Below are 23,848 nucleotides of genomic sequence, written 5' to 3'. Positions count from 1 at the left end.
GTACAACGCAGGCAGACAGAAAGGGACTCTTCTTGCCCAGAGAAGAAAGAGGCTCTTAGAGTACATACAAAAACACTCCGACGCAGTTTTATTGTTTTGTTTTTTACACTTTCGCTGAGAGACAAACACAAAACACAACTGACTTAGTTACAAATTAAAGCACTGCACTGTACAAAATATTTTGTGAATTGTGCTGGTCAAGAACATTTATATTTATAATGCAGATCTTTTCCTCAAGTATACACAGAGACACCGTCACACACTCACAGGCCAGTGGACCTGTCCCAGTGAAAGCATTATTCCAGTGGGGGTCTGAAGCAGTGCAGCAAATCAGCAGTTATTGTGATTTGAAACCAGCCCCTGCTACTCCATCCAGGTCTACTGAAACTCTGGTTCTGGTGGGATCTGTTCAGATATGGTTGGATGTAGACTGACATCGTTCAGATTGAACTGAAGTACACTTCAGCTCAGAGCAGCGTTTCTCTTCTTTGACCCCTCTCCTGATTCTGCAGCCCATCTGTTTCTTCAGTGCTCTGAAAACACAAGATGAAACTCGGCTCAGGATTGAGCGACGCGTTTAAAACTGCATCCTTCTCCCTCTGCTACGACAAAACCCACAAGATTTGTAAACTGAATGACTTATTTTCTACTGTTTTTGCTTGTTAAATTCGTTGGAGGCTTTTGATAAGAGATTGCTAAAATAGCCCACTGTCAGTGCCGTGTCCTGATGCTGTGTGTGGAAAAGCTCAGGGCTCTAGAGCGACCTAGTTTCAATCCCCAGCTGTGGCGAGTGTGGAAAGACCATGGCCGCCAACACTGCAATTGTGACTGGTGCTAACACATTTTGAACTAACACGCTGAATCTCGGCTTCACACAACTGAACTCACAAGGCGGCAAACACATTAGCCCTCTCCTTCCCTTCTCACTGGGTGTGAATGGAGCCCCCTAGTGGTCCGCCCCTCTGCAAACACCCAGTAGGGTCTCTTACTACAGGGAGTGCAGAATTATTAGGCAAGTTGTATTTTTGAGGAATAATTTTATTATTGAACAACAACCATGTTCTCAATGAACCCAAAAAACTCATTAATATCAAAGCTGAATGTTTTTGGAAGTAGTTTTTAGTCTGTTTTTAGTTTTAGCTATTTTAGGGGGATATCTGTGTGTGCAGGTGACTATTACTGTGCAGAATTATTAGGCAACTTAACAAAAAACAAATATATACCCATTTCAATTATTTATTTTTACCAGTGACACCAATATAACATCTCCACATTCACAAATATACATTTCTGACATTCAAAAACAAAACAAAAACAAATCAGCGACCAATATAGCCACCTTTCTTTGCAAGGACACTCAAAAGCCTGCCATCCATGGATTCTGTCAGTGTTTTGATCTGTTCACCATCAACATTGCGTGCAGCAGCAACCACAGCCTCCCAGACACTGTTCAGAGAGGTGTACTGTTTTCCCTCCTTGTAAATCTCACATTTGATGATGGACCACAGGTTCTCAATGGGGTTCAGATCAGGTGAACAAGGAGGCCATGTCATTAGTTTTTCTTCTTTTATACCCTTTCTTGCAGCCACGCTGTGGAGTACTTGGACACGTGTGATGGAGCATTGTCCTGCATGAAAATCATGTTTTTCTTGAAGGATGCAGACTTCTTCCTGTACCACTGCTTGAAGAAGGTGTCTTCCAGAAACTGGCAGTAGGACTGGGAGTTGAGCTTGACTCCATCCTCAACCCGAAAAGGCCCCACAAGCTCATCTTTGATGATACCAGCCCAAACCAGTACTCCACCTCCACCTTGCTGGCGTCTGAGTGGGACTGGAGCTCTCTGCCCTTTACCAATCCAGCCACGGGCCCATCCATCTGGCCCATCAAGACTCACTCTCATTTCATCAGTCCATAAAACCTTAGAAAAACCAGTCTTGAGATATTTCTTGGCCCAGTCTTGACGTTTCAGCTTGTGTGTCTTGTTCAGTGGTGGTCGTCTTTCAGCCTTTCTTACCTTGGCCATGTCTCTGAGTATTGCACACCTTGTGCTTTTGGGCACTCCAGTGATGTTGCAGCTCTGAAATATGGCCAAACTGGTGGCAAGTGGCATCTTGGCAGCTGCACGCTTGACTTTTCTCAGTTCATGGGCAGTTATTTTGCGCCTTGGTTTTTCCACACGCTTCTTGCGACCCTGTTGACTATTTTGAATGAAACGCTTGATTGTTCGATGATCACGCTTCAGAAGCTTTGCAATTTTGAGACTGCTGCATCCCTCTGCAAGATATCTCACTATTTTTGACTTTTCTGAGCCTGTCAAGTCCTTCTTTTGACCCATTTTGCCAAAGGAAAGGATGTTGCCTAATAATTATGCACACCTGATATAGGGTGTTGATGTCATTAGACCACACCCCTTCTCATTACAGAGATGCACATCACCTAATATGCTTAATTGGTAGTAGGCTTTCGAGCCTATACAGCTTGGAGTAAGACAACATGCATGAAGAGGATGATGTGGACAAAATACTCATTTGCCTAATAATTCTGCACTCCCTGTAGTCCAGGACCGTGGGCTTAAGCAAACGGCCAGAACAGCTGAACAGCTGAACCGGACCCCTGGATGCGGTAACGCATGCACCGAGTCAATTACAATTTTTTCAGCATGTTTCTTCCCGTCTTTCTAACTTCTCTCCTCATGTCGTCTCTCACCATTGGCCCTTAGTTGCAGTGCTCCTCCTCTGCTGTGAGATGCTGTAGATCTCCTGAAGCTGTTTTTTCTGGTCATCGCTGAGCGCAGCCGTCAAACAATGGTACCATGCTGGATCAGTACTCTGGACCCCTACAGACACAGACAAACACACAGCACAGCTCTAGTGTCACGGTGGTTTCATGCATCATCATCGTTTTATTTGTATAGCACTTTACGAACACACCAGGCAGACCAAAGTGCTGAACAACACAGATCAAAACAACAACCAAATTAAAAATACCATCAAATCATTACATACAATAAAATTAATAAGAAGGTGTCAGTTTCCTACAGAGTTAAAAGCCAGGGAATAAAAATAGGTTTTCAATCTGGACTTAAAGACCTGCACTGATGACGCTTGTCTAATTTGGAGGGGAAGGTTATTCCAGAGCATCGGAGCCGCAATTGAAAACGCTCGGTCTCCTCTGCATTTCAGCCGCGACTTAGCGACCGACAGCAGCAGCTGCTCAGCTGAACGGAGCGAGCGAGGAGGAACATGCGGCTTCAGCAAGTCAGAGAAGTAGACAGGAGCCAGACCATTTAAAGATTTAAAAACCAATAAAAGGACCTTAAAACGAACCCTAAATTGAATGGGAAGCCAATGCAAGGAAGCCAGAACCGGAGTGATGTGATCGAATTTCCTACTACCGGTTAAAAATCGCGCCGCCGCATTTTGCACCAACTGCAGGCGTGACAAGGTGCCCGACCCGACCCCTTTTAAAAGGGAATTACAATAGTCCAGACGTGAGCTGATAAAAGCATGAATAAGAGTTTCCAAATTGGGTTTGGAAAGGAAAGGCTTAATCTTCGACAGGCGTCTGAGGTGATAAAAAGCTGATTTTACCACCCCATTTACATGACCTTCAAAAGTAAGCGCAGAATCAAGTTTAACACCAAGATTAGTGACTGAACTTTTCAGATGAGAGGTCAAATCACCAAAATCAACATCTGGGGTATCAGTAGAGCGATGTGGGCGACCATTAAAATTCAAAAAATTATTTGCCATCCATAATTTAATATCGCTAAGACAGTCAAGCAGTGATTGACATGGGGAGGTATCCAAATGACTAAAAGGTAAGTAAAGCTGACAGTCATCGGCATACAAATGAAATGACACTCCGTGTTTACGAAAAATCGCACCAAGGGGGAGTAAATACAGCGAGAAAAGTAATGGCCCAAGGATAGGTCCCTGGGGCACACCCCAAAGCAGAGGGGCCACAGAGGAAGCGGCCAGCCCCAGCTTGACACAAAAACTACTTTCGGAAAGATATGATTTTATCCATGTCAATGCCAAATCAGAAATTCCCACACAGTGGTGTAAGCAGGAGATCAGCAGGTCGTGGTCCACTGTGTCAAATGCAGCTGTCATGTCCAATAACACAAGCACAGCATATTTACCAGGATCAGTAGCAACAAGAATGTCATTCATAACTTTAACAAGAGCTGTCTCTGTGCTGTGAAAGGGCTTAAAACCAGATTGGAAGACAGTTGCGAGTCATTCAAATAATCCAACAGCTGGGTATGTACAATCCTCTCCAAGATCTTGCTTAAAAGGGGAAGCTTGGAGGTTTAAAATTTGACATAATAGAACTATCAAGGCCAGGTTTCTTAAGTAAGGGGTTTAAACTGCATGTTTAAACCCACTAGGAACTTGACCGGTTAACAGACTAGTATTGATAATTTTCAGGATATAAGATCCAATGATGGGAAATACTTTTTGGAGAAAGCGGGGAGTAACAACATCGTTCGGGGAGCCACAGGGCTTAGCATGTAGCACCAACTCCTCTAAATCACGCAGAGAAATCGGTGCAAAAGCAGAGAATAGGCTTGAGCAAGGAGCATACATGGCCGGCTCAACAATAGGTGGGATCAGAGGCCTCAGGCTAGCAATCTTGTCCACAAGGTAATAAACTTATTGCACATAGCCTCAGAGGACGGCAACAGGTCATAACCCTCCAAGTTAAGTACAGAATTTATAGTATTGTATAAAACACGAGGGTTATGAGAGTTGGCCGAAATAAGTTGAGAAAAGTAGGAGTGTTTATCGGCCTTAACTGCCCTCTGATAAGTTTTCCAACTAATCTTTAGGGCTTCCAGGGAGACATGCAATCTATCTTTTTGCAGGCGTTATATGCTGCTATAAATGGGTCATACTGCTTTACAAAAAAGTTACTGAGAATCACATTTTTGTCAAGGACGGTCCCATCTGTGTTTATCCTGTTTCATTACCAAACTATGTGGAAAAATAACAGCATAAATACAGCAGAGCAATGAACTGATCCCACTGCAATGTTTTTGTATGTGATATTAAAAAGTTTCAACTTCAACGAATCCAATCAGAGCAAGAATGTAAACATGCAGTTGCAATAGGCTGGTTTCTGAAGGTTACGATAATGTCTTGTATTTGTCACAGTGAGTGAACAAATAAATATTTAAGTAAAGAATAAAATGGTATAAAAGGAGAGGCAGTGGGCCTCAAACTGTAGTGCACCACAGTCACTGCAAGCAGGGCGTGGACGAGTAGGGGAGTGAAAGTGAGACAACTAAGAAGCATCACCCACCTCCAAGTCAACAATATTCTCTAACAGCAGCACAAAAACTACACACAGATGGTTTGAAGAAGGGGCCACGCTGTTGACCCTTTCTCGAAACTTCCTAGATCTTGGTTGCACCTGAATGAGCCCGGTCCATGAAGCACCATGCTGCTTCCTAAAGGACCCGAAGATCTGCTCCCAGTGTCCCGGAAACAAACAGTAAGGTTCTCTCTAACACGTGAATGATGACCTACTGAGCAGGGCAGACGTGAAGAACTGATACTCGTCCTCTCCATTGTCGTAGTCCAGAGGCGTGCTGTACTCCTCCAGAGGCGTTCCCTCAAAACCATCGTCATCCCAATAGTCATCTTCATCGTCGTCATCATCATCGCCTCCTTGGCCTGCTGGCATGCTGGACTGCTGCTGCATGGTGTTACAATTCTCATTCACCTCATCTTCATCACTAGGAATCTCCTCTGCCGTAAACAAACACAGCCATTTAGAGTGAGGTACCAGGATTTAAAGAGAGATTATTTTCAGCGTACAGTTTGATTTGGGGACTGGCTCACAAACTAGTGCTGGCCCAGAAGAGGGGAGTCACTATAGGTGGGTCGTGGTCAACAGACCAACTGCTTATGGTTCTGACACCAAAGCAACTTTGTGAACAGGATCTTCCCAAGAGTTTTCCTATGTGAAAGAATACCACAGCATCTTTTTGTAAGGGTGTAATGTAACCTTTAGTCTGTAGCTATTACAAAATTACAAGCTAGGCCGGTAGGAAACCTGGTAGCACAGTGCAGTCTAATGAGACATTGTACTAGTTGCTGCTGAAATCTCTAAAGAAGCTGACAGTTATAGTCAGCTCAGTCTTTTATGTATTTCCACACAATCAGGATTATTTTTTATTTTTTGGTAACATTGGATCTTTAGCTTTGAAGTGGTTAAATATGGAGCCCTGCAAGGGACAGTGGAGAAAAAAAACACATGAAGATCATGTCGAGTTACTCTTGCAAGATCTCGTAAAATAGGTCACATCCTTTGCAGGTCACATTTGAAGGCCAAGTTGCTATCCTTTGTGGCCCAACCTATCCCAGAATTCATAGCGTGGCCCAGCCAATTCCAGTTTCCAAAAGTGGCAGCAGCTTCTTAGTTTTAATGTTTCTCTTTCTGGGTCACAAAATAAACTTTTAACATATTTTCAGCTGTGAATGTAGCTGTGTAAACTTCAGATATCTGCTCAGTTTATCAAGACATCACATATTTGCAAAAGTGCTCCGACGTTTTCGGAGACGTCTGTTACCCACCAGCTCGAAGCTGACCGGGAGGTCGCGGCCCACTAGAGCCAGGGGGAACACCGCACTCCCGGCACACCGTGCCTCGACCTCCCGCTCAGCTTCCGTTAACAGCTGTGCTGGTTTTCATTTGACAAATGATTTCAATATTTTAGAACTTACTAATAAAAACAAAGGCCAAACAGCAAAATACCTAACATTTAAATATTGCAGAAGAGCATAACTAATACCCCAGGTTATTCAGAACGCTCACTGAACACATGCAGTCACTGCCTGCATTTTAAAACTGACCACACAGCTGGCTACAACTAAATAAGAAACACATTTTAAATACATTAAATGTTAAAATGTGCACCGGTCAAGTTAACATTCATGATAACCGTTTCCTTCGTTGTTGTTGAACCGTGAGCTTTACTGACCTCTTGAAAAACTACTTCAGCTGTTAGTGAGGGGAGGAGCTGTTTGTCTGACTGCTGTGTGCAGCTGTGTGCAGCTGTGTGCAGCTGGAGGGGCAAAGACGGCACAGTTGATATCGATATTGTTGCAAATGAGTATCTGAATTCAATATTAATTTTTAGCATCAATTTTTTTGACAACCCAGTTAAGAGAAAACTAATACACTCGAATCAAAATATTTACATGTCCGAGTAAAAGAATGACGCCTCAATCACAACAATAACAGCAAATACATTTATGAGTGTGACCCACCAGAGGTAGAGAAGGTTTAAGGACCCAATTCCTTTATTTTTAACCGAAGCAAAGTAGAGCAGAGAGTGAGAAACATAGTGCAGCTAATTTACACTCAGCGCTGGTGAGTTCAGTGGCTAATTTGACTGACTCTTTCTTCTGTTGTTGGTGCCAACCTCCTGCTTTCTGCTCTATTCTCACCATTCTGGTCTTCGTCTTGAGCCCCTGCACGGGCAAGCAGCTCTGGTTTGTTGATTAGGCGGGAGGCATTAATGTGCTTGAGGCCCAGGAAAAGGAGGAGAATGGAGGGGACAATCTGGGCAGCCACTGCATCCAGCACTGCTGGCCGGCTAGGAAGCTCGATTAGCACACTCAGTCCGATGATGCACATCTTACGGTCATGGAGTCTGTAGAGTGAATCAGAACAAGGCAGTTTCTGAGTGTTCACACAAATTAAACTGTCATCTGTTAATTAAAAGAATTAATGAAAGAACACCTGTTGGTATGTGGGTGCCCATTACAGAGCTGGAGTTACAGTGATGCTAGACTGGAAGTAGGTGGAAAACAGTCTGGCTTTGCTCAAAGCTCAGAAAAACAGATCCAAACAGTTCTAAATCTATGACACGGTGTCTCTATGGTTCAGTGATCAACATTTCTCACTGATTAGCTGTCGAATTTATTTAATTTGTGTTTAAAATGAAAACATAAATCTTCCTGATATAGAGCCACAGGAAAACGACTTCTTTCTCCAACTCGTCAAACCGTCTGGACTTTCTTGTTATTGCTGCAGGATCTTTACATCACAATATAAATAAATATATAAAGCAATAAAACTGAATTAAACTGTCCCTCCCTTCATAGCAATCACAGCTTCACTCAAAAACTTCACAACATGAAATTTTTAAAATCACAAGAGAACATTGATCCAGAATTTCTCTACCCTAACTCAGTAGTTAGCATCAAAGGACTCTCTTTGCTGCCTTACCCCAAGAAGAATTCAGTGTCATTCATCCACTGGTTGATGAAGTGTGTGGTTATGGGCTGCGGGTTGTGTGGAAAGTGCATGTTGTCCATCGTATGGATGAGCAGGGCTGGATTGTAGTAGAGAGCAGCAATGGCAACCTGGAGACACATTGTCCTCAGCTCACTGGATTTCACCCCCCGCATCAAACGCTCAAGCACTGCCTCCACGAAAAGAGGGATGCACTGTAGAAACAAAAGAGCAGAAAACATTGCACTGTTTCCTCAGAATGTCAGCAACATGTGGTTTGAAGCACAGTGTGCTTGAAACATGCAGGTGAACAAACTGGCATGACTCTGGCTTCCCAGCTTTGGGCATAATTACACCGACAGAGAGAAACACTTAGCGACACTTCAGTGTTCTGGCTGCAGGACGTTAGAAATAAAGGAAACGGTGCTGGCTGTGTGATAAGTGGAAAATAAAGGTACAGAGCTGCACCTGACCTGGTCAATGCCTCTGCCTTTGCACTGCAGGATGATAACCTCCAACAGTTTGGCTGCATGACACTCTGCATCCTCGCCCGAATCCATGGACAATACCTTAAACAAAAAGGCTTACTGGTCACAATGCAGCAACAACATTGGAAAAAAGCTGCATGTTTGTTCCTGATGATATTTCTGTGAACCACAGTTCAACACATCTGGAGCCAGACCTTTTTGCACATGCTGTAGATGACCTCTAAGTGCTTCGGACTGGACAGAAGCATGTCCGTGTCCACAGTAACGTAGTTGTGCAAAAGCGGCATCATATCTGTGACATAAACACAATTCATACTTTGAACTCCAACAGTGTTTTCATATAAGCTTTACCCAACATGAATCAAGAGTTTTATTATTATTAAGTTAATAGTCATTTATGTTTCATATTCTTGGAACTATGTGACACAACCTCTGTGTATTCACACAAAAATCATTTGAATCATCTGCAGCTGTCTGGGGTTTTCACAGACGTGTAAAAACTCCAACACAGCAGTCAAACTTACAAAACACAAATGTGTATTTCTTTAATAAATATGGTAATAGGCTGATGTGTCACTGTCTTAATGTGGCTACATGTCACTTTTTTTGTTGTTACCAATTTGTGGTTTCACAGCTATTGTGATAACAAAAAACTGTTTTATGATTAATATTTTAAACGTGTGAAATATGTGCTTGTTTCTGCCTCTCAGGGGGGATAATTTCCTCTATTTCCTGTTGGACACAGTAAACTGAATTTCTGGGCAGCTGCAGACGGTTAATTAGGTTAAATAACACGTTTAGAAGGAACTTAAGCAGACGTATTTTATATAATTTGAAAATTTATGGACAAAACAACACAAATACAACTTCTGCACGTATCTAGGAGGAAAATACCACATACAGTCAAGAGTTAGTGGAGATGAAACTGGGTGTAGGACATACCTGTGAAGTAATCAAAGCAGTCATGCTGGAAGACCTCATACAGGACGCCTAACAGCTGCCACATCTGGGGGGAGATGGTCTGACAGGTAAGGCCAAACGCCAGTGACAGGATCTCCTCATAGAATTCTGCAGTGGTTAAAGAATGACAATGATATTCTGCCACATCGTTGAGATACAAGAGAAAGACAATCCAACACCACTAACAGGAAACAGAGTCATCTCGGTGCTGTTTACAGACCACTCAGCATGAACATGCAATCTCTACACATATTTCCATTAAATGCAGGAGATAAAACGTGACACCAGTGTATGAGACTGCTTCCCTTTGAGTAGACATGGAAAAATAATCTAGAGATCACTGTGGCTCTTGATAAAGATAGCAAGGAATGTATTTACTTGAAATAACAAAATTAATTCATTAACAAAATTTGGAACACTTGCAATATCTAGGACGAGGGAAAAGTGTGAAAATGTGGAGGACGACAGAATTTGAAAAGGGAGGCCCCGCCCCCCGCCAAAAAACAAAACAAAACACACTCTTTGGACTGCCCGTGCACACACACCTGCCATACCTATGATGGGTTTCTGCAAGACCAGGCCAATCACCTGCAAACAGATCCCCTCTAGCTGCTGTGTGATCTGAGAGATGAAAAGAAATAATGCGTCAAATATTACATTCACCACTGTCCCAAATTCAAATACTTCTTGCTGTGTGCGCCTCAGACCTCTTTGTGGTCTTCCATTACGGTGAGGATGGTGTCAATTGTACTGAGGATACCAAGAGCCATGACAGTCTTATCTTCGTTCTCCTCGTACTCCTCACTCTGTAGAACTCTTGTGAAGATCTCTGCCTGCCGAACACACACAGTGGTGTTTCCCATCACTTCACTGACCTTGATTCATTTTGTGGACATCCACATTAATCTTAACTCTTACCTTGCCCTGATGTTTTTCACGAGTTTTACCCCAGATCACAGCTAAACTTAAAATAAAACTAACTTAACCTAAAAGTAGCTTCATCTGTGTCTTACTCAGGAGAAGAAAAACAAACCCACAATCTCACACACACACACACACACACACACACACACACACACACACACACACACACACACACACACACACACACACACACACACACACACACACACACACACACACACACACACACACACACACACACACACACACACCTGGATGCTGCATGCTTCCTTAATACCTGATTAAGCTACAAAATAAGTCTGTGTTGTCGTCCTACCAGGTTCTGTGTCATGTCTACAGCGATGACGGCCACTTCCTGGTTGTACTCGCAGATCATTTTCTGAATGACGTTGGTCAGGTCATCGTTCTCCGTTTCTCTGACCACATGCAGAAGCTCCTGCATGACTTGCCGAATGTAAGGCCTGATGTACAGCTTCGCTTTATAATGAGAAAAGATTGAGTGAGAAAATGAGACTAAATCTGTGTATGGGAGATGATCATATTTGCACTTATCAGTGTTTATGTTCTACCAATATTCATAAGTGCTTCTACTACTACAATGACAACCAGTCTCTAATCCCTACTTAAAGGAATACCCATGTCTCCTTTCTTACACACACATTATTTTTAAATAGAAGCTTGGGCCTGTGATGGGAAAGAAAATAAAACCAAACTTGAAAAACGAGAGAAATTTACAAGAAAAAAAAATCTGAAAAATCGAAGCCAATATCACGTTACTTTTCAAAGTTATTATAACTTCCTGCTAATACCTCCCTCAAAACATTCATTTTCACAACCCTGTGATGGGACTGATTCTGATTTCAGTCAAGCTGGTAAGGTGCATTGTACAAATGTCAGCTTTAACACACAGGAGTGAATCAGCTGTCCTCCACAGACCTTGTTCCTGGTTGCTGACCAGCGTCTGCAGAGCGATGGCAGCCTCCACCTTGACAGGCATCTCTTTGTCATCTATCAGATCCTGTTTGACCAACTCCACAGCATTCCTCAGCACCAGCTCGTCATGGAAACGCAGCGGACTGAAGGAGTGCAACACCCAGCAGGACTAACAAAGGAGAGTATCCCAAGTTTGTACAGCATCCATACAATTTCCACCTTGGTCAAATTTGTGAAAGCAGTACAGCACTAGTCCACATCAGCTTCTAGTGCAGCTTGTAAATAATGTAAATAATTCCTCAAAAAAAGGTCATCTTTAAGTTTCATTTAATGAATATATGCCCTACCAGTGGTTATTGCATACTTTTCATTAGTTTCAATAGCCACTGGAATACATGATTCAAATAAACTGGAATTATTCCAGTTTAGGTCCTAAACCTAAATGATGAGTTTGTACACGCAGTTCAATTTAATATAGAACTCAAATACCTTAACTGGACATAATATGGGGTTTTTAGTTTTATGAAATAAACACAGGGTGAAAATTATACATACAGGATTAAACTGCACCCACATTATTCATTCAGTGGTGACACATTATTAGCCATCATGACACTCTTACACTGCTCTACCAAGGAGGGAGGAAGGTTCACTCACCCTGGCACGCAGGTAACCCAAAGGAGAGTTAAGCAAGGGGAAGACGTAGTTCTGAAGCATCAGCTCCATTTGCTCCCTGTACAGCCGCTTCTGTAGGACCAGACATGCAGAAATGCAGCGAATCTTGAAGCTGATTACTTGATAAAAGTGCTCGTTAGAGTTCCTGTGCGTGTCTCTGTGTACCTTTAGTAAGAGCTCAGCCAGAGCTCCGATGCAGTGCAGCGCTCCATCCGTCCTGCAAGGATCAGCAGAGGGCTCCATCAGGATACGATGGCAGAACTCCATCATTTGAGGCAGGACCTGTAAAATGAATACAGGACATCCTGCAGATTACATTTACAAGATCTGTGTGCAGAAACTAAAGCTTGTGGCTTGTGGTAATAAAAATAAAATACACTGGCAGGAAAAGAGAAAGAGCCCTTTTTTCATGTGGTGGAATAAACTATAATATAATATCAATATACGGGGCGATCGTGGCTCAAGAGTTGGGAGTTCGCCTTGTAATCGGAAGGTTGCCGGTTCGAGCCCCGGCTTGGACAGTCTCGGTCGTTGTGTCCTTGGGCAAGACACCTCACCCGTTGCCTACTGGTGGTGGTCAGAGGGCCCGGTGGCGCCAGTGTCCGGCAGCCTCGCCTCTGTCAGTGCGCCCCAGGGTGGCTGTGGCTACAATGTAGCTGCCATCACCAGTGTGTGAATGTGTGTGTGAATGGGTGGAAAAGGGCAGCACGGTGGCACGGTGGTTAGCACTGTTGCCTCACAGCAAGAAGGTCCTGAGTTCAATTCCACCATCAGGCCGGGGTCTTTCTGTGTGGAGTTTGCATGTTCTCCCCGTGTTTGCGTGGGTTCTCTCCGGGTACTCCGGCTTCCTCCCACCGTCCAAAGACATGCAGCTTGTGGGGATAGGTTAATTGGATAATCCAAATTACCACTAGGTGTGAATGTGCGAGTGAATGTGAGTGTGAATGGTTGTCTGTCCCTGTATGTTGGCCCTGCGACAGACTGGCGACCTGTCCAGGGTGTACCCCGCCTCTCGCCCTATGACAGCTGGGATAGGCTCCAGCGCCCCCCGCGACCCTGAAAAGGATAAGCGGAAGCGAATGGATGGATGGATGGATAATATCAATATCCCTGGGCAAAGGGCTAGTTGCCACATACTGTGTACAAGCACTCTGGTTCCTGTGGATGTGCGCTATCATGCCCCCCCCCCGCTCACCTCTTTCCTCTTGCGTGCAGCTTTACACAGCAGGCTCTGGGCAGCAGTGACTGGGAGAGCATGGTCATCATAGAGGTCTAGATACAAAGATGGATACTCTCAAAAATAACATATTCCCAGACATGACATGCACTCACCTTCACCACTCAATGTTATAGCAATGGCCAAAAATGACTTTCTCTCAGTTTCACTTTTAGGGTTTTGGGTTTCTTTGGTAGGCAAACTCCAAACTCAGATATGCTGTTGTTGCCTTTGCAATCTGCAGATTACAGACACATGGGGACCCCCTGTTCCTGTGCAGAGCAGTAGGGGAACCACAGCAACACTAAGCAGAGACTCCAGAGTGTGCACAAGTAATTCAAGACTAAAACTCTAGTATCATTACAACTCTAATACCAGGATACTTGAACACTTACTGAACTTCATACGGATATACTCATATGGATCCTCTTGCCATAGTTTCTCGTCCTCGTCTTTGTAGCACATAAGAGGAAAGATGACCTCCTGGCATATGGTCTACATGAAACAAAATCTTCATAATATTAATGAGATTAAAGATGATTCAAGAGGGAGAAATAAGACTGGCTTTATTAAAATAAATAGACAATAAAAATGACCAGAGTGGAAAAAGTAGGGCAGAAATTTGTAACTATGTGAATGATTAAATGATGAAATCACAGACAGAACAACTTTCAGTCAGCATCCATTCGTTACTCTTTAATAAAGTCAACTTTGAACTGAGTCCGAAGGACTCCTCTCTAAAGTTCCTGACATTTTTGGTGGAATAGTACCTTTAGGTATTTGGTGAAACTAAATTCAGATCGCTCTAAACTGAATAAGAGGGTCTGGTCCGATCAGGAACAGGCAAAGATCATATTCCTTCATGCATGTCCTACCTGCATGTGCGGCTTCATCTGTTTCCAGGTCAGTGAGTGTGACAGACCCTGGTTGAGGTAGTTGAGGCACTGCTGTAGGACCTGAGGAGTAACATACTGCTTCTGTCGGTACTGGTCCACCACCTTCAGCAAGACCTGGATGGATAACACACCGCACAGGATGAATAACCACCGTCGCTCATAGGATTAGTTGCAACAAACTGTTAGTCTTGATGTTTGCTCAATACTCCAGGTAAGCAAATCCCCAAAAGTTGATTCTGTTCATCTGAAAACAACAACACTGCAGATGTCGAAGCAGAGCAACTGCGGACAAACGTTTCAGCCTGTCCCAGCAATGCAGAGCCGGCAGCATCACCAGCATGACTTGGTAAAGACAGCAACAGGCAGACTCATCTGGCTTGGTCAGTGTAAAATACGCTGCTGCGATCTTCACACCCCCGTTCTCTGTTGGGGGGTGGGGGGCTGAGGGGAGGAGTTGGCGTCTGGGATGCTCCCTGCTGCTGCAGGACCGGGGGTGGTCTGCTTGTCTCCACCCCAGAGCAGAGGGCAACATCTCCTGGCTCTGGGGGCAGACTGCCCCTCTGGGAACATCTCAGGACCCCCCATCTGTGGGGACCCCCCACCACACTCCCTGCTGGTGGCTGATGCTCTCAGCCGCCGGCGCATTGGTGGTTCTCGGCGTCCGGGGCTGGGCGCTCGTGGCTCAGTCGGGCTGTGAAGCCAAACTTTCATGTGCTCTATTTTCAAACTCGTTATCTCAGGAATTTCCAACCTCTCTCTTAATGTTTTCCAAAAACACCATGGCAAGGAAGTTATCTTCCGCCTGTTCAAGGTTCAAGGTTCTGTTTTGTAATACCAGGGATTCTCATATTTTCCCGTCTCTCTTGGGCAGTCATCCAAGTCTCCAGCTCCCTCTGAAGTTCAAGCAAGTCCAGAGCGGTTCTTCACTTTTCCCTCCGAAAATATCCTTCAGACATTTCAGGTAGAGTCTGTAGAGTCTTTACTTGCACAGAATTCTTCACTAATAAAAGTTTCTCAGCTCCCAGTCATGTTGTTAGCGTTGGACTCTCCGGTTGTTACGACCATCCTTTAATCTAGGAGATGTTCTTTTGTCTGCCTTTAGGCACAGCATAAACGCCTTATGAATATCACATAACCTTGAATTTGGAATGCACCTAATATAAAATAGCATTTTCAAGTAGATATTGAAGAGCTCTTGAGTTAACCTGTTGCTGTCATGCTGAGGAACAAAGCCAATTAGCACGTAAAACAACAAGAGTGCATGTTTACTGACTGTAACGCACAAATACCACAAAGATACGTATCAACTACAGAATCTACATTAAAGATCAAAGTCAGAGTGTTATTTACCGGACATTCCCTATAACTCAAACAGACTCAGTGACACATATTTACCTGCTGGATCCCCACTGCATATGTCTTCAGGAAAAAATCTGCAAACTCGTAGTACTCTTTTGTCACGTTTCCTGGGCTTCCATATCTGTGATTCACATCAGAAATACAGGAATGCTGAAAAGGTCTTTCTGCCAAACCCAAATCTGCTCGGTAATGATTTAGCAGCATTTCTGGACTCACCGTTCAAACAGTCGCGTGATGATGCGCAACGCCCACTTTTTACACTTCCACCACGCCAGCTCAGGACGGTCATCCTCATCCACCTCCAGTGTCTCCTAACAAACACACTGTATGGTCAGCACTAGGTCCTCGTGAAGAACACATTCATTAGAATTTTAATCCGTGCGTCTAGAAATACTATAGAAACCTTTATTTACGGGGTTTTTAACTACACTGTGTCAGTGGAAAAACGTTTCTGCACTGATGATGCCGTTTTGTGCCACTCAGCTCTCACAATAACTGAATGTCTCAGCAGAAGTAAGCTTCTAACAGTTCAGGCTCACGTGTGTAATTGTAAGATTGTGTAATATGAAACCAAATGAATGTGGTTTGTTTGGACTTAATTAAAAAAAAAGTTCATTATAGACTTTTTTTTATTAAAACAAATGTTCAGCACAAAACGTTTGCTGGTTTCTCTGTGTCTGTGTGACTCTCCCACAGTCCACAAGCATCCATGCTGGGCTGATTGGTAATGCGAGGCAGATAAAGGGCTGAAAGCGCATAGAATAAGCATGCTAGTACTTTAATGATCATTCTGTGACTAGAATTAAAGTGCAATACACAAGTTTTGAAAATAAAATCCCAAACCTTAAAAGGATTTACCATGTAAAAGTTGATTCTGTTCATCTGGAAATTTGCATATTAATGATCCGTAATGTGAAAATGATCAAGAAACTGTGAGGTCAGCTCATAAACTGACCTCACAGCCTATTGTTCACTAGTGGTCCTGGTTTCAGTCATTATGCAAATGTACTGTTTATAAGATTGGGGAAACCTGCAGTCAGAGACTGAAGACGTCACTTGGACGAGTGACCACTGAAAACGCTACGTGCAGATGAACAGAGTCAACTTTTTGGGATTTCCTTATCTAGATGATTGAGAATGCATCAAGACGTCACATACTGTTGGATTTGTTAAATCACATTGTGTCTATATGATTCGGGATCTTACAGCTGGGATGTCTCGGTCCATTATGGCTCGGAGTATTTCCATCCACTGAGTCATCACTGTGTTGTTGATCAGCTGGAGAGGCAGCGAATACTGCAAGAAAGAAGAAGTACGTTCTTACTCCTTTCCATTACGACCACCTGTCTACTTTCTGAAAGCATCTCTGAGCCTTTCCTTAATACATAAGTCACATCAGCGGACGACGACAGTTAATCTGAATAAACAGCAACTGCTGCTGTTTGTACCAGTGTAGTGGAGTTTAGGGCACATTGAAAAGTGTGTAATTAGGAATAAAAAGGTGCAGGACTGTAGTCCCTCTCACCCTCTTAGCATTCAGTCTGGCCACAGTCACATTCTGTAAGCTCAGCATAAGACAACTGAAGGAAACATATCAATTTAGAGCTACATGTGTCAACAACTACAACTACATGTTTTGACATGAGACATTTCAAAGTTTCAGTGTCTGGCTTTTTAGCACATGAAAACATCTGAAAAAAAGCTCACACACGTGCACACACACGTGCACACACACGTGCACACACACGTGCACACACCTGTACAAGAGCATGGAAGATCTTCAGGATCTGTTTCTGAATGAGGACTGAAAAGATTGTGGCATCAACCAGAAGCTGGCTGATGAGTTGTTGAATCCTGGGCAGGAAGATCTGCATGGCTGCAAGCAACGGCTCCCTCTCATCTGCTTTCCTGTACCTGAAGCACACACATGCGTGATACTTACTAAATGATCTCAGTTCAAATCAGAACGTGCTTCAGGTTGTAGACGTCATTCTCCTTCAACTGTTAGACTGAAGCAGAGAGTGCCTTATCTGCTTCTGTCTCTATAATGCCTTGCTGGTCTGAGAGAATTTCTTTAAATGACATTACACTGTAATATGGAAGCGCGCCACTAAAAAAACACCCAAACAAAAAAAAGACAAATATCCATAACTCGAAATTTCGACTTATATTTCTCCAAATTTCGAGTTAATAACTAAAAATTTCGAGTTAGCTCTGCCAATCAGTAATCTACGTGAATGAGGTCACTTTCTTGTTACCCGGAAGCATATGGCGCAGAGCAACGCGCACTCAAAACTGGCGCTTTTGCAAGTACGTCTGCTGATAGTAACACCATGTGATTCAGCCAATAACACAAGGATTTCATCATTTTTGAAGCCAGGCTGAAAACACTCAGCAATCTGTGCATTCACGACTGGATGTAATACAGCTTAGCTGTAGCATTTGTGCCTGAGGGCTTCAGCTTCCGGGTGACAAGGAAAAGACGTCACAGTTAATAACTCGAAATTTCGAGTTATGGATCCTTTTTTTTAGTGGCAGAAACGGGCTTCCATACTGTAATGTTATATTTTCTGGCACAAAGATGTAAACTGTAACTAGCTGCACATTTTTACTAATTGTAAAATAATTAATACAGTGGAACCCCGACTTACGAAATTAATTCGTTCCAGAGGGTCTTTCGTGAATCAATTTTTCTTAAGGCAAAGCACCTTTTTCCATCGCCTTTTGAGTGAGGCGATGCTGGCTGAAGACGAAGGAGGAGGTTGAAGAAAGCATGCGTATGCATGCATACATATGTACGTATACATGTACATAACATTATGGAATTTTATTTAATTTTTTAATATTTTCTGTTTTATCTACTTCGTTACGCGGGCATTTTGCCGTACCACAGGCCTTCGTAACGTGAATTCTTCATTAAATGGGGTCTTCATAAGCCGGGCTTCCACTAGATTTATAATGCACCTCAAATGAAGCGATTTAGTTGGTTGCTAGCTTTGCTACAGATAAGGACAAAAATGACTAGCCCCACTGTGACATTTAAAGTTTCAATGTTCTGAAAGTGTTTTTAAAACAGAACAAGCCTTGGTTTGCATTAGTCATTTCCAGAGATCTCAATGCTAAAGACACAGCCTGTATGTTGGGGAGAGGAAAAACACAGATTAATCCCAAATTTCATCATCAAAATTAGACAACAGAAATCATATTTCTATTGGTTATCTCTTGCAAACATCCAGGAAAAGCATCCGAGTTCTGGAAAGCCTTCAAAACGTACCTACATCACTTCCTTCGGGAATCAGTTTGGAATGCTTTCACGCTGGGAATTTGCTTTATATACTCGTTGTCTAACAACACAGTATCTCCAATTTTATATGTTCTCCACCAAATATTCAGAACTGTAAAAACTAATTTGCGTTTACCTCGATAAACCACACGATGGTCTACAGTAAACTGTCCCTCCTTCGCCTCAGTGCTGATATGATCACTGCTCCTGTAACTTGGATTTTTAATGTAACACGTGTTACAGGCAAATACGCAGATGACAAGCCTGAAAATCCACAGTCTGCTTTCGACAAATTTCAGAAATCTTTTTCTACATCAATATTTATGAGGTCACCAAAAAGTATCCAGCCTACAGTCCATATTCAGATCCTTCATGGCCGTCAGATTAAAACTGCTGATTCTTATAAAACTTCAGCTTCATGCCAGATGAACTTTAAAAAAGTCATGTGGTCCCCAACCCCCGGGCCACGGTCCGGTACTGGTCTGTGAGTCGTTCGGTACCGGGCCGCGAGACTTGAGGCTCTGGTGTGAAATTTATGGTTTTCGGGGTTTTTATCGTTAACTCAGCTTCCCTGGGTCTTTTCCTGTGTTGTAGTCATGTGTCTTATTTTGAAAGAAATAGTTACATGTTACCATAGTGACCAGGGAGCATTAAGGGGCAGAGAGGAGGATGTTACTCTCCATGTTGTTTCAGGATTTCAGCATTTCAGGAGGACGCTGCTAATAAAGTTACACAGTGAATTCATCTTTATTATTATATTTACAAAATACCAGTTTTTGTCTCGGTCGTAGGATTTTATTTTGTCGTATTTATCCGCGACACCTTAAAGGCCGCAGCGTGAAAACATTGCCTGACATTAAACTGGTCCGTGGCTCAAAAAAGGATGGGGGCCGCTGGCCTAAGACTCAATTTTTCTTTTGCACACATATCACTCTTAAAAAGGGGCCCTGACCTCAATTTCACTATCTTTTCAAATAAAGGATTTCAGATGTAATAAAAAATAATAATAACCCGTTCTGCTCTCCAGACGTGATTGGTGGGTGGGCTGAACATGAACAGGTTACTTACTCGTATGTTTTGACCAGCTGGTAGAGAGCCAGCAGGGTTCCATACCAGCTGCCGCTGTTTGGAGACTGCAGGTACATATTGATCTTGTCCACAATGGCAGTCCAGCGGCCGGGGAAGTCATGCTTGATGATGGCTCGCAAACACATGGTCAACTGGGCACTACAGAAAAAAGAAAACAATATGTGGCGTCACTATCATGTCGTGGGCACTATTCAAAGGGCTTTTAATGGTTGAAATAGGTTAAGATCTAAGAGAAGGGGAAAAGCTGTCCTGAGTGAGCAGGTGTATGCACATGTGCATGTACCGTATGGACTCTGGACAGCGGATGATACCCTCCAAGATCTGATCTCTGATCTGCTGCCGGTCGTTCTCATGGATGTTGAAGGGAAAGACAACCTCCCCGACAGATGGTTCCCTGTCCTGCCAGTACTGACTCACCATGTTCTTCAGGTAGATTGCAGCTACACACACCGAGACAATCAGACCATCATCACACAGGTCATATAGCTAATGTAGTTTCACACTGTTCATTTATTTATGTGCTTCTACAAATCACAAAGACTCCATTTAAAACACTGGTCTGTTGATCCATCCATCCATCCATTCACTTCCGCTTATCCTTTTCAGGGTCGCGGGGGGCGCTGGAGCCTATCCCAGCTGTCATAGGGCAAGAGGCGGAGGTACACCCTGGACAGGTCGCCAGTCTGTCGCAGGGCCAACACACAGGGCCTGTTGATATCTAATATTTTCTTAAGGCTGAGAAACCACACGTGCAGATCCAAATCTTTAACCTTTCAAGTTTGGTGTAAAACCCCGACACACTCTGACACACTTCTGCTACTCCAAATACTTACTAGTGAAGTGCTTCCCAAATGGGAGGCCATGGCAGCTAGTTTTAGACATACTCATACAACAGTCTCTCTCAGCAGGTCAGTGCTATTTTTCTAACTACTAAATAATGATGGAAACAGAGTGACCAAAACCAGTTAGCATCTTACCTGCTTGGCGAACAGGAAACTCTACCTGCTCCGACACAATGATCTGAAGCAGGGTAGGGGCGAAATTAATGATCTTGTAGGACTGAAACACAGACAGATGGACAGCTTCAAAATTTCGTATGTATTCAAAACAATATTAAAACATTTTTAAACCCAAAGTTTTTGGAAATGAAATGTAAGATGCCAAAGCTGCAGCTCTTAAAAATGGCCTCTGAAGCATTCACCAGTGTGTAACTGTGTGACCGGTAAAGGCACTTAAACTGCAAAGACAAAGGATAAAGAGGAAAGTGTGAGTGAATGAGTGAAAATAACACTGATATGAAAATTCTACCTGTTTTGCTGACTGCAGCCTGCGCATGCAAAGACTGTGCTGTGCAGGTCTATGTGCATTAGTGGTGTGATTCTCTTTTATTGGCCCACTCATGCAGCTGCAGCACCCCACAGACACTGCAGGCCATCAGTACTTATTGTCGCGTCACTTCATCACAGTATATACAGTCTAACTGTTTTTATAATTTGGCGCCATCTAACATTTCTGTCTTGAACAGTGCGAGATTGATTATTATTATTATTTTATTACCATTTGTACTTCTGTCAAAGTCCATTCATGGTCCACTCGCAAGAGAATATTGGATCCTAGACAGATGTTTTCTAGAGGATTGCAATTCTCAGCTGTTGGTCAGTGAATGTATTCTGGCCTTTGTAAACTTTCCAATCCCACATCAAACCTTCTGTTGTTCTCCACCTCCTCTCCGGCCAGCTCCCCCTTTCCAAGATTTGGAGTTAAATACTTTTTGTCTTACTCGGTCTTCTGCATCCTGAAGTACATCTTATGCCTGCCATGAATTCATCCAGGAAGATGTCAAAGTTGTGACATCGAAGACTTATCACAGTTATTTCTTTTGAAATTGCAGACAAATTAAAATGAAACTTCAACAAACACACCAACCTTTTCTGTATAGCTTTGCAAACTAACAGTGCAATAGATCCGTTTCCGAGAAAGAAAAACAACACAAAGTAATGTGCGATCTCAGAGATGGAGAAAGAAAAAGAGGACAGAAGAAGATACGATGATTTCTTTTCCTTTAAAAAAACGAGGATTGCCCAGCAGGTGATAGTTGATAAACGGGGGGTTTAGAGCTTCGATGTAAAGCTTATATAATCACACAATGCATGCGTAATTAAATAAGGAGTTATTACACAGTGTGAATGCCCACAGCTCAAACCCATTTAAGATTTACCAATTCAAGTTTCAGTCATGATGCAGCCAGCGTTAAAATAACACAGCATAAACATTAGTGGGTTTCTGCATCATTCTGGGTAACTCAGCAAAGCTCTCAATCGCCAAATATTGCGATCCTTTTTATTATTCGGCCATTGAAGGCAGGAGCAACAACAGAGGACTGGAGGAAGTCCTGAACTCCAGTGCTGACATGAGAAAGTTTGGGAAGCCCCGCTGCTGACCGTCAGCTCGTGATGGCTGTCAGAACTGCCTGCTATTGTTCTCCAGGGCAGCTGCCGCAGTGACTGTCGGGGTACCGGTTAGACTAAATGCTGATCTTAGGCCTAATATATGCATCTGAACGTTAACCAGGTAAAGCCGAGCGCAAGCCCCAAAACACGGTCCGCCATCCTCCACAAACACCAGCAGCCCTCCTCGGCTCGAACGAAAAAAGAAAACAAGCAAACCAAAAACTATTTAGCTCACCCACCTGATTGAGTTCATTTTCTGCCGCTATCCTCAGGTTGGGGTCGATGGTTCCCTTCAGAGCCTGGATTATACGGTTGGGATCCATGTGTGTTTAGTTCCACGGTTCCGTTTCTATTTTTATTCTCACATTCATGAAACTAACAGAAGCTAACGTTTCTGCACCCAAAATTCGTGCCTTTTGCATCCAGTGTGGCCTAAACACGAAAAGGCTTCCGGTAGTAAAAAACACAACGTCCGGTCAGAGCATTCAAAATAAAAGGCTTGTTATCGGACACATGCTCAGCATTTTGTTTAAAGGAGCGGAGGCGAGTTTCTGTTAAAGACACGTCGGTGTTCTTTCTGCTAATGTCCCGACACCTTTACAGCGCTCACATCAGTGCTGCAGGCAACGACCTGTCAATATTGGCTCGAGTTCTTTTTTTAGGCGGTTGACATTCAACATTTTATTGTATTACCGCCACCTGCTGGGCTGGAGTGTGAATACGTGACTCCAAAATGCAATATTTCTGCAAGGAATGGGAAGTTCCTATAACCCGCGATTATTCCCTTTTCCTGCCGTTATGCTCATTTAAATGAGCACACAGTTACACACAGTTACACACCGTTTGTATCTATAATTTCAGTCTCTCAAAGAAAATCCACACATGTGGAGAAACAGCACAAATAAGTAAGTAAAATTAATACATAAGTAACTAAACACGTAAATGAATGACATTGTACATTAGATGTGAAAGAAAATAAATATTAGTATTAATAATATAATAATAATATAATATATTTATCACGCAATTCAATAATTAATTTGTTTAATAAATAATAAATAAATTTCAGCATGTTGAAGAAGTTCTGAATATGGAAGCAAAGCAACACAAAAATATGAGGATCTGAATAAACAAGAGTCATGACAGACTTTTGTGCAGCTTTGTAAATGTATGTTAGAGAGAGACGCAGCACAAACCTCCAGAGCAGAAAGATCTGTGTTGAAAGTTCCAAAAACTGCAGTTCTTCCAGTGGTCACTTGAGGCTGGTTCCAAAAGTTGCCATGATGCATGTTTCTATGTGGGACAAAAATAGCTTTTTGTCACAA

At 43.0% G+C, this 23,848-nt stretch overlaps 1 protein-coding gene across 3 annotated transcripts; it reads right to left on the bottom strand.

The window, feature by feature from the left end:
* Window positions 1-71: 71 nt before the first annotated feature.
* On the bottom strand, window positions 72-23,157 carry ipo8 (importin 8). 3 transcript variants are annotated; one of them, XM_085387208.1, is made up of 25 exons: window positions 22,763-23,157; window positions 21,051-21,132; window positions 20,357-20,513; window positions 20,053-20,211; window positions 17,459-17,615; window positions 16,908-16,997; window positions 15,918-16,012; window positions 15,738-15,822; window positions 14,322-14,456; window positions 13,842-13,941; window positions 13,426-13,502; window positions 12,396-12,512; window positions 12,213-12,302; window positions 11,559-11,724; window positions 10,939-11,099; window positions 10,406-10,531; window positions 10,244-10,319; window positions 9,681-9,806; window positions 8,933-9,030; window positions 8,724-8,819; window positions 8,245-8,465; window positions 7,461-7,666; window positions 5,535-5,756; window positions 2,707-2,836; window positions 72-533 (listed from the first exon to the last, which is right to left on the bottom strand). In XM_085387208.1, coding segments are annotated over exons 1-25 (3,057 nt in total). In that variant the 5' UTR covers window positions 22,847-23,157; the 3' UTR covers window positions 72-532. The 3 variants fall into 3 exon arrangements, with proteins under 3 accessions (XP_085243334.1, XP_085243335.1, XP_085243333.1); XM_085387209.1 differs by having other exon boundaries at window positions 10,253-10,319; XM_085387207.1 differs by lacking the exon at window positions 72-533 and having other exon boundaries at window positions 2,703-2,836.
* Between the last annotated feature and the right edge of the window lie 691 nt (window positions 23,158-23,848).

This window comes from Rhamphochromis longiceps, linkage group LG17 (genome assembly GCF_057381845.1).
Source record: "Rhamphochromis longiceps isolate RC_006_pf linkage group LG17, R_longiceps_female_GT1.1, whole genome shotgun sequence".
In the NCBI taxonomy this organism is placed as follows: domain Eukaryota; kingdom Metazoa; phylum Chordata; class Actinopteri; order Cichliformes; family Cichlidae; genus Rhamphochromis; species Rhamphochromis longiceps.
The sequence above is the reverse complement of the archived record's forward strand: the minus strand, read 5'-3'. Positions and strand labels throughout refer to the sequence as shown.

Excerpts from the sequence above, each read along its gene's own strand:
- ipo8 (XM_085387207.1), bottom strand. The coding sequence starts at position 22,846 with ATGGATCCCAACCGTATAATCCAGGCTCTGAAGGGAACCATCGACCCC. Across the intron at positions 21,133-22,762 it reads CAGAAAATGAACTCAATCAG|TCCTACAAGATCATTAATTT; the intron begins GTGGGTGAGCTA and ends TCTGTGTTTCAG. Across the intron at positions 7,667-8,244 it reads GACACTGAATTCTTCTTGGG|ACTCCATGACCGTAAGATGT; the intron begins GTAAGGCAGCAA and ends TTCACTCTACAG.